The sequence below is a fragment of the Drosophila albomicans genome, chromosome X (assembly GCF_009650485.2).
Source record: "Drosophila albomicans strain 15112-1751.03 chromosome X, ASM965048v2, whole genome shotgun sequence".
NCBI classification, from domain to species: domain Eukaryota; kingdom Metazoa; phylum Arthropoda; class Insecta; order Diptera; family Drosophilidae; genus Drosophila; species Drosophila albomicans.
Genome location: NC_047627.2, coordinates 22,949,817 through 22,961,141, shown reverse-complemented (window position 1 = coordinate 22,961,141; position 11,325 = coordinate 22,949,817). Strand labels below are relative to the sequence as shown.

General features: G+C 39.5%; 1 protein-coding gene across 2 annotated transcripts in view; it reads left to right on the top strand.

Moving 5' to 3' along the window:
- The window catches only part of LOC117577816 (uncharacterized), a 64,967-nt gene that overhangs the window by 32,183 nt on the left and 21,459 nt on the right, over positions 1 to 11,325 (top strand). The window contains exon 1 of one of the 2 annotated variants that reach the window (XM_052003506.1): positions 6,888 to 7,453. The exons of the other annotated variant lie outside the window; for it this stretch is intronic. Within the exon in view, the coding sequence (XP_051859466.1) occupies positions 7,265 to 7,453 (189 nt within the window). The 5' untranslated portion in view covers positions 6,888 to 7,264. Of the gene's footprint in view, positions 1 to 6,887; positions 7,454 to 11,325 lie in introns of those variants that run through there. 2 annotated transcript variants of the gene reach the window in all.

Below are 11,325 nucleotides of genomic sequence, written 5' to 3'. Positions count from 1 at the left end.
AATCGCCTTTCTAGAAGGTTGATACTTCATTGATTTCTTTAAGTTTCTCAAATGTTCCTTCTAGGCTAGAAGTTTTGGCATCGATCGATTATTGATTTCCTTATTTCTTCGTTTCGATGCTTCCTTATTTTAAGTGTTGCGTAATGATTGCCTAACTTAAGTGTTGAGTAGTTCATTTATTTATTTTTCGTGTATTGATTTATTAATTTTCATAATATTTAGGATTTATACATTTAATTAGTTTGCCCCATTTCACAAATGTTTCTTATAACATTAATCGATTTCCCTGTTTCTTTCCTTAGAAATTTCCTCATATTAAGTGTTGTAAAGTGCGTAATGATTACGTAACTTAAGTGTTGAGAAGTGCTTATTCATTTTGTTATAATTAGGTTTGACACATTCAATTAGTTTCCCCTCTTTTGACAAATGTTGCTTCTAGCGTTGATCGATTATTGATTTTCCTTCCTTTTTCCTTTCGATACTTTATCTTAAGTGTTGTGTAATGCGTTATTTATTTATTTTCGTTATATTTAAATCTTTCACTTTTGATTAGTTTGTTCTGTTTCACAAATGTTTCTTATAACATCGATAGATTTTCTTATTTCATCTTTTCGATACTGATTGCTTAACTGTTGTGTTGGGTATTCATATTTTGTATTCTATTTCACAAATGTTTTGATCGATATCCTTATCTCTTCTTTTCAAGACTTCCTCATCAGTGTTCAGTGTTGTTAATTGCTTAACTTAAGTGTTGAGTAGCGCGTATCAATGACTTAGTTGAAGTGTTGTGTAGCGCATAAATAAGCAACTCCTTTGTTGTCCTGTTGTCGCTTAGATGCGATTTCAGTTGCATTCGCTTTGGTCTTTCTATCTGCCCTTTCAACTGTCAATCAAGCAAAGTCTCTCTCTCTCTCTTTCTCTCTCTCCCTCTCTATATCTGTCTCCTCTTTCTCTCTCTTCATTCTCTTCTTGTTCCATTTTGATAAACTGCCATTTAAACGCGTCTGGCCATGAGGATGACAAGAAGTCGCGTCATTGCACGATGACTGTTGATACTTTCCACTGGCGATAAGAGTGAGACAGAGAAAGAGAGGGGGAAGTCTGGCCTAGTCAATTGGCGGTGCAAGTTATCTGAGCGTCGAGTGGTTTTTCCTCTTATGACTTGGGCACGAGGCAAACATAAATTTGCCATCATTGTTGTTGCCACGATAATGACAACTGCGATTCTTGCTTGGATGAGGAGAGGACAGGATGCAGAGTTGCTCCTCGATTGCTGTTGTTAATTGTTGTCGTTGTCGATGTTGTCGTTGTTGTCGTTGTCTCTGGAGTGCGCTGCTGCTGTGCATCAATTGACTAAGCAACTAACTAACTGAGCTAGTGAGCAGCTAAGCTAAACTCACTTGACTGCTCTGCGGGTGCAATATGCTCTCAGTCTCAGCCACAACGTGTTGCACACACTCCTGCTGTCAATGTTGTTGATCTTGGTACAGTTTTCTCTGCACGCGCAAGACAAACAAACAAACAAAGCAAAGCAAACGAAGCAGTTGCGAACAAGATAACAAGCCAACAAACAAAGTTCCATTCCAGAGAGAGAAGTCCACAGGGAAACGAAAAGAGAAAGAGTTTGGAAACGAATCGAATTCGTAATATGTGATTAGACTAGTTTCCACTCTCAGCCACTAAATATGGAGAGATTTCTATCCACTCCAAATATATTCCATTTATAAGCTTGGGCATTAATTAAAATGAGATAGGCTTATGCTCGCTTGATCACTTCTTAACACATTTCTCGACTGATTTGAATAATTGAAGCTCTCTCGCTGATCATTGATCGATGCTTGTGCATATTCAGTTTATTAACGAAATGTTTAAATGTCTCAAGGCAAAGTCTGATTGACTGACTGACTGATTGACAGCTCATCACTTGCAATCAAGCATCTCTGTAGCTTTGCCACCCACGATTTCAGCGAATAATTTACATTCTTATGCTTTGCTCTTAACATATATAGCTGTAGCTTTCTTGATTTCTAATTAAGAAGTACCTTTTAATTTTTAACCTTTAGTATCAGTTTTGTTTTGCTTTCTTGTTTTCTAAATTTTAATTTTTACAACTTTAGTAATTTTTTTGGTATATTAATTTGATATATATTAGTTGTAGCTTCCTTGATTTCTAATTGACAAGTAACAATTATGAAATTTTTAGATAAAGTTAAATTTTTGAATCGCAGTTGAGAATGATTTAAAAAGTGGCATTAGAAAGTTATGCTTTACTACGAAACTTTTGCATTATCTTTTTGATGAGATATTTTACTTCTTTGCAAGTTGGTTTAATTATAAGCAACTTTGCTTGAAATTAAATTAGACATAAAAATAAGCGAATTGAATGTTTCCTGATTGAGGGAAGTGGAAAGTTTCAGCAACTTAAATGTTTCATGATTGCCTCTGCTGATGTTGTAAAGTCGAGAGAGAGAGACAGAAGAAGAGTTCTTCGTTTGCAGTTGCAGCTGGAAAATGGCGCGCAAAACAAACAAAGAACAACAACAATGAGCTAAGCTCGCATTGTGTTCAAAGTCCACAACTATTTTTGGTAGTTGGCAATGGCAGCTCTCGTCTTGGCCATTGGCTTAAGCCCTTTTTTGAGCTGCAAGCTGCGAGCTGAGCTCGTGCTAAATTTAGCCAGGACTTCGAAGGCAACTTGCAACATCCACAACAACAACTGACAACATGCAACATAAGTGTGTGTGTGTGTGTGTGGAAGTGAAGTGAAGTGAAAGAGAAGTAAACCAGTTTCGTTCCTTTTCCTGGTCGCCATCAATTTTGATGATGTTTAGCTCGTTGTGCTCCTTCAGCTGGCTGAAGTCGCTTGCCACGGCGACTCGTTGTTGATGCCACAGCTGCCTCAAGTTGCAGCACGCGCCGTGTCCCGCACGTTCAGTGACAGCTCCAAGTGCTCCAACAGTCCAACAACAGATTCGGCAGACGCGATGCTCATAAATTTATGTGGCAGTCATTTGATTGCCTCTCGCTCCTCTCTGCTTCCTCTTCCCCTTCTTCTCCATCAGTTGCATGTTTCTCCTGTTAATTTGTGCGCATAAATTGTGCTGTCTGTTGCAACAGTTCTAAGCTTGCAATTGAGCTTCAGCTTGAGCTTGAGCTTGACCATTGGCTGCCTTAAGTGGCACCTGCCTGCTGCATCTTTCCCCCTTTCCCCATCCCCTTCTTCAGCTGCTGTCATTCCGCTGAAAACAGCTGAAAATCCTCTTACACTTAATTACATTCAATATCGATCGCTGCTTTTTTGTTTTCGTTTATTTGCAATTAAAATAAATTGCATTTTGATGCAGGCTTAATCGATTTAAGACATTCGTTATATTTGAATAAATCTTGCTATTGATTGTATATAATAGATGTGAAGTTGAACTGTTTTAATCAGCACACAATTGCGTCTTATTATTGAGCTAATGAGTTGGCAATTAAATGCAATATTTTAATTTGTTATTTAATTAATGAACACAAATTGCAATTGCTTTAATCTCATGCATTATTTATAGTTAATATATATGGAAATTAAACTTACTGCATTGGAAAATTTTATTTACCATATGATGATTGAATTGATGAGTTTGCAATTAAGTGCAATATTTTATTATTGATCACAAATTGCAATTGCTTTAAATGCATGCAATATCAGTAGTTGATAACTAAAACTTACTGTATTGGAAAATCCTTTTTTTTACAAATGATGCTTGCATTAATGAGTTGGCAATTAAGTGCAATATTTTATTAATGATCACAAATTGGAATTGCTTTAAATGCATGCAATATCAGTAGTTAAAAGTTAATATGTTCTTCATGGGAAAATCCTTTTCAACAAATGAAGCTTGCATTAATGAGTTGGCAATTAAGTGCAATATTTTATTATTGATCACAATTTGCAATTGCTTTAAATGCATTATCATTAGTTGATAACTAAAACTTACTGCATTGGAAAATGCTTTTTTACTAATAATGCTTGCATTAATGAGTTGGCAATTAAGTGCAATATTTGTATTTGCTACTTTATTCTTTAATATTAATTGTATGGTCAGTAGTTATAACTGAAGCTGACTTTATTGGAAAACCCTTCTATTAGCGCTGCTTAAAAAGAGGAAAGTTTAAGCAATTTCGTAGGCGTGGTCAGCCCACTTCACACTACAAGCTGCAAGCTACAACAATGGCAAAAGCAAAAGCTTATTACAGGCTTCGAATTTGGCGGCGATTTGGCATGCAAAATTGCAAATGATGTGTTGCAACATTTGCGCTGCAATCGATATCAAAATTGTTGCAGCTGTGTTGCTGTGGCAGTTGTAGCTAGAGTTTGGGGGGCAGGGCGTTGGCACTGGGCTCTGGCTAGTGGGGCGTGGCATGACAGCGACAAGTGCAGTTCGCTTGCCACGAACGAATTGCAATTTAATTAGCAAATTCTCTCTCTCTCTCTCTCTCTCACTCGCTCTTTCTGTATATCTCAGTTGCTGTGCAACTCGAAAGAATGCCAATGTAATTGACACAAATTGTTGGCACGACACAACAACAGCAATAGCAACTGCAACAAATTATGATAATTGACAACAAGACGAATTGGCAGTCGCGATTGCAAAACTCTCGAGCCTCAAACTCAAGATTTGGCTAGACTCGCATGAATACATATATCATTGTATAGTAAGTATAGGTCTCTCTATCTCTCTCTCTCTCTTTCTCGCATCGGGATGTGGGCGGCACAGGAAGCAAGCGCAGGCAGCAGGCAAAGCATTTCCTAGAACAGCGACACAACGCAAATATTCTTGTGATTCCGATCGAGTTTCGAAATCTCATCGAGATCTCTCGCCAGTTATTAATCTGAGTGTTTATTGTAGTCATGCTAAATGTTTCATAAAGCAACTTCACTCAGCAGGGGGCAAAACGAAGCAAAGAAAAGAGTAGAGAAGAAGACGGGAGAGAAGAAAGGGGAGGGAGTTAAAATGCCAGGGTCGAGAGTCGCCTGTTGATGAGCTGCCTAAGCGGATTTGCTGGCTACTGTTGATCGCTGTGATCGCTGTGATTGCTGTGCGTGCTCGCCTAGAGGAGATGCAAGTTTGTTGCCACAGTCTTTCGTTTTTTTTCTTTTGTGTTTCCTTGCGCAATGATTAACTGCAGAGCTGAACTCAAGTCAGCTTGGCTTTGGTTTTGGCGTTTTTGGCGCGCAATTTGAGGACGCTGCGCCTGACTGCCCCAAGTGGCACATAAAGAACGGCGAACGGAGCCCAGGAGTTGGCCCCAAAACAAAGAGGCAAGCCAACTAATGTGGCATGAATACAGCAGAAAAAAGAAACAGCAAAAAAATCAGAAAAAAAAAACACAAAAAAAGAATACAAAGCAAAACAAAAGGCACAAAAAAGCGAAGTCTCTGAACAGCCGTAGGAGCAACTTAGTCGCAGCATCAACATCAGATCTGGCCGTGAACGCGCTGGGGAACCTCAAAAGTAGCCCCAGCTTCCATCTCCTCCCCCTTCCCACTTGCCACTTCCCACTTGCTCTTCAATCGTTGTTTGTTTGTCTGTTTGGCAGCTTGTTTGCTTGACTTCGCTTTGCTTTGCTTGCTGCCTCCCCTTCCTCCTTCCCCCCTTTCCCCCCTGACGCAACCTCAATAACAATATTTTGTTCATTTTCTCGCTGCTCGCGAGTTTCTACCTTTTTTCGGCTTATGTTGCACGTTGATTTTGAAAGCCAGCAACATCAGCAGCAGCAGCAGCAACATCTAGACAGCAACAACAAAAAGAACTACAACGACAACAAAACTCGTTAGGTCTGTAAACGTGTTTTCGTACCTTTTCTCTTCTTATTTCTTATGTTGATCTTAACAGCACACAATGGCCGCCATTTTGTTTTGCTTGGCAGCCTGGCAGCTAAGCGTCTGTTAGCTCGCCGCTGAGACATTTCTGGTTTTTCGAACTTTTAGCAAAGTGGCAACTCGTTCGCTCATAAAAGTTCATTTGCGGCAGGGAACACTTTGCGAGAGCTTGAGAGATAATTTCCCATTAGCAGCAATTCCCTTTTTGGCTCTCTCTCTCTCTTGCTGAAAATATCCCGAGCTCGTCAAACACTTTCATGGCTGTCTTGCTGTGTTTGCTAGTAACCTTTTCAAGAATTGAAGTATAAATTAAAAACTATTTACTTTAGCTAAAAATCAAATCAGAAATAATTTTAATAATAATAATGCAAGTTTTCTGTAGTTAGCTCTCGACTCGCTAACTTGTCCATATTTTAATCAGCTTAAAAGTATGCAACACATTGTCGACATTCACAGCTTGGGCAACAACCAGGGAAATTATGTACGTGGGTACAGTTTGCCAGTGCACACGTTGCTCTGGAAAAGTACTAAAAACTCTGTGAGGTACTTTTGGGAGGGACACATTGCTCTCTCTTGGAGACTGTTGCCGCTTTGGCAGGGGAAATTTGTGAGCTTCGCATAGTGCGCCTGAGCGACCGCGCATCTGGGAAATTCGTGAGCCGCAGTATTGCGCACGCTCTCAAGATCAACGGACGTTTGTCAGTCGCGCAGTCGCAACACACATTTGATTCGCTCTCTCACTCTCTCGCGCAGCGGCAAACAAACACAGTTTGTTGTTTTTGTTTTACACGTTCGCTTTGATTTGTTGTTCGTGCGCTGGCGCTGTGTGCCTTTTATTATGTGTGTATGTTTTTTTTTCAAGTGAATTCGAAAACTGAAAACTGCTGACAATAAATACTATAAGTGAAGTGTGTGAGGCAAAAACAAATCGCAAGCGTGGCAATTTGGAATTGAATAGACGAAAACTAAAGACTGCACTCGACACTCAATACATGTGTATGTGTATGTGTGCGTGTGTGTGTGTGTGTGTGTGTGTGTAAAACGTAACAATGTTTGCGCTGTCCGCAAAAACAAAAAGAGAGATGAACTCTTCTAGACTCTGCAAAACAGGTGCAAAAAGTACGCCAAACAACTGAAACTAGAACTTTTAAAGAAAAGAAGAAGAAGAGCAGCAACAACAGTTGCGCCAAGAAAAAGAAGAAGAAGTGAAGTTTGCAAAGGGTTGTCTTCTTTAACCCTCGCTTCCTTCCTTTGTCGCTTGCTCGTATTGTTCGCCGACTGAATCGGAAGTAGCAAGTTGCCCCTCTCGTGCCACGCCCCCGTTGCCCGAACATGTGCTGAGCAAAAAAAAAGCGAAGAAGAAGACAACAATAGCAAGAAGATCAATACTCGATTAACATGGATACGGTGGCCATTAAAACGGCGCCGCCGCATGCGCCACTCGCCTCTGCCCAACAACAACAACAACAGCAGCAGCAACAACAACAACAACTGCAGCGACAATCGTCGAATTCGCCAGCAACAATTGGCGATAATGTCTACAACAACAACAAGAACAACATTGGCGCCTTCTTTCAGACCTGCAAGGTAAGAAGAAGCACGGCGAGAAAAAAGCGAATTCGATTCTATGCAAAGAAAAACAGTGTGAAATATGAATTCCAGTTTATTTTGAGTCGAATGCAGCTTGATTTTCAATTTAGTTGCTTTTATATTTCTATAATATACATAATTATTTTATTTAACTACAATATTGAACTTAAATTTTCATTGAAAATATGAGCATAAAAGTATATAACTTTTAACTTTAACATTTTCAATTTATTTTCGATTTATAATTGGCATTGAAAATATCAAATTCAATGCACAACAAGACAAATATTTACACTTCAAGCTCCTTTGAAAGCTTTCGCAGCTTAAGATTGCCATTTTTCTTTTCTTAGTTTTGACTCGAAGCTCGCTGCTGATTTATGAGTTCAACTGTACCCCGCACTTCCCCCGCCAAATGTAAAGTGTCAGTCATAAAGTAGCCAAAAAGCATTTCCCATTGCCCAAATAGTCGCACACACACACACACACACACTTATACATAAGCGTGTATTCGTATGAACTGTCACAATTATGCGCTTTACTTACAACTTTTACGAGCAGCAGCAACAACAAGTTTGTCATTGCGTGGGCTGCCCAAAGGCAAAAGAGTGGGGAAGGAGAGAGAGAGCAAACGAAATTCTGATGCAGTTGACGAAGCCACAGAACCGAAAAGAAGCCAGAACAAGAGCAAAAGAGAGAGAGAAGAGAACTTAGAGCGAGCACTTTAATTGCATTGTCATGTTCAGGAGAATGACCAGCGAGTGGGGAGAGGCGGGAGGGGAAGGAGGGGAAGGAGGCAAACACCCGCACATAGACACACACCTGTGTGTGAGAGGGAGAGAGAGCAAAGGGCAAGCACAACACATAATTAATTAAAACAACAAGAGTGGGAAAGCAAAGGGAGATTTGTTCTACAATTCCCAGGAAAGTCAAGAGCAGGATAAAAGTCAGAATTGGAGTTTATTTTATCATTTATTCAACATCATTTAGCATTAAATACTGTACTGAGTTTTTTGTAGCTGTGAATTTGACAGTCAAGTGGAAGTGCAGCAACTATTATTAGCCATTAATGTTGCAAGTTCGGAATGTCATCTGTCGTTTTCATGCCACTTGAGAAAAAAACAAAACACACACACACAGATGCGACATACGAAACGTTTTGTTAGCAATGTTTTTTTTTTTTGGTTACTCACACTTTTTCTCGCGCCGGAAATGTAATGAACAACACCCAAAACAAAACAAAGTAAAACATAACAGAAGACAAGTCGAGCACTTGTTACATACATACTCTGTTTATGTGCGGGGTCAAATGAGGGGTAGCGAAGACTGTGAAAAGTGTCATCGTGAGTTTGCAGGGCAGCTCGCTAGTCGCGTCATTTGCGGCCAGCAGAGGGCGCCACAGTAGACACTTGCTCCCCACCTCAGGCCGCCGCTCGCTAGTGGAGTCAATTTCGCCCAGCAGAGGGCGCCACCTCTCTCCCACTCAGTCTTCGCAGTCTTGAAGTGTTGGTCAGTTAATGAGCGTCTGCAATTGCGAGTTATGAGCTTACATAACGAAAGTGTCTGTGCATAACAGCGACTGTGAAGCAAGTGTGTGTGTGTCTGTGTGAGAGTGTGCACAACAAGTGCAGAGCACACACACACACACACATTGTGAGGGTAGCTGCAACTTGAACCCACATCTTTCACTAGACAGACAGACGGACAAAGGGAAAGGACAATTCTTAGCCTGGGAAATGATTAATGGGAACTGTTTCATTGCGGCTGTTGCGCTGCGTGACCAAATAATACACAGCAAAAGGAAAGAATAGAGAAGGGAAGAAGGCAGAGAGAGAGAGAGCTACCTGCCTCTGTCTTTGTCTCTATCTCTATCTCTATTTCTGTTTCCATTCCTGATGCTGATCCTTTAACTGGACTGCACTTCTAGCTGTTTGTTCTGTTCCTTTACTTTGCCAAATAATACGCTGTCTTTATGTGTTTTCAAACTACACTTGAGCTGCGTTTCTCACACAGCTTATGCAATTCTCTCTCTATCTCTATCTCTGTCTTTCTCCCTCCCACTCGCACTCTGCAAATTTGTCGCATTTCTTTTGTCGCCACCGCGAGCTTCGTTTAACATTTAATTAAATTTTCCGCGTTTGCCTTTTAACTTAATTATGTCAGTCAACGCACACACACTAACACTTGCACACACACACACATACTCGCATACACACACACATGCATTCGCACACGCAACAATTGCTTTTTGCTTCCAATTTCAATGCGCGGAAGCGGATCAAAGAGAAGGAAACAGAGGGAAAACACACACACACATTGAGAAGATGTGTTTGAAATCGGATTCGAAATCCGAATCCGAATCTCAATTTCAATCTTCATTTGAATTTCGAATTTGAATTTATCAAGTTGAAGTGGGATTTTGAAACGTTTTTATGCTAATTGATTAAGCTGAGGCAATCGATGCGACGAGCAGGAGGGGAAGTAGAGGGAGGTAGGAAGGGGGCAGACTACTTAAGCACTAACAACATCGACAAATAATCGCAGTGCGATGTGCGATGAGCAGCAAGTTGCCGAGCTGCAGGCATCGAAGTCGAAGCGATCAAATTCAAATTCAAATTTAAATTCATGCACGATCAATATCGATAACAACAACAACAACAACAACAAAGACAACAAGTGAGGCCTCAGCAACAGGTTGAGTTGAGCATAAATTATGAGCGACCAAAAATATTTCTTCTTAATTTTTATTTTTGTGTGTTGATTTCTTCTGCTTCTGCTGCTTCTTCTTCTTCTTGGCCAACTTTTCTTGCTGCTAGGGAAATTTGGGGTGTACGTTATGCCAGCAACTTTCACAAAGATTCGGACTTTTCAGCAACAACAACTGCAACATCGAGAAACCACGAAACTGATTGAAAAAAAGAAAAAAAAAATGGGTGTCCGACACTTTTCAGCTTTTCTGTTTTTCAAGTTTGTCGTCTAAGTCTTTTGTTGTTAATTCGCTTTGCTTTGCTTTGCTTTGCGGTTGTTTAACGTTTTCTCTGTAAGCATTACGCAATGTGCTCAACCCGAAGACGCAACGTGTAAAAAGAACATTTTCTATGACAAAGTCTTTGAACGAAAGAACAGAGTTCAGAGTTCAACTCAAGAGGAGAAGCCACTGAAGAGTTTGACAACCTTGTAGGAAATTGCTACAAAGGCAACTGAAAAGAAGAGAATTCACTTTTATTATTATAATAAGTATTTAAAAACGAACCTGAATTAACTTTATTATGTAAAGAACAATATTTTGCAGTCTATGATATATTTTGAATATATATACCAAATATAGGCCTTGGTATATTTTTGGTATTTATTGTACTGCTTTAGTTCACAATCTGGTATATTTGACCCCATATAGTATATTTTGAATGTTACCATGTAAATGTACCAAATATAGCCTTTACAATATTTGCAGTATTTTTTCGGTATATGAATTTGGTATATTTTTAAACTACGCTGGCTGACAATCTGGTATATCTTGCACTATAGTATATTTTGAATATATTACTATGGAAATATATCAAAAATAGTCTCTGGTATATTTTTTATAGTATTTTTGAGGTTATTACCTCGGTATATTTTACAATTAATGCTGCATTGTTCTGCTTTCATTAAAACAGTCGAGCTTACTTGACTGTAGATTTCTTGTTTTTGTGTTCTCCGCATTGGCAGTGCAACAAATCAATGCAACAATGTTGCAATCGCAGCTGCAACAAGTTGTCAATTGTTCACTATTAACTTTGTCTAATTAGCGAGTCGAGTAAATAGCAGACTCAAAAAAATACTGAAACACAGATGCAAACACATTTCTCATGCGGAGCCCAAAAGAGGAA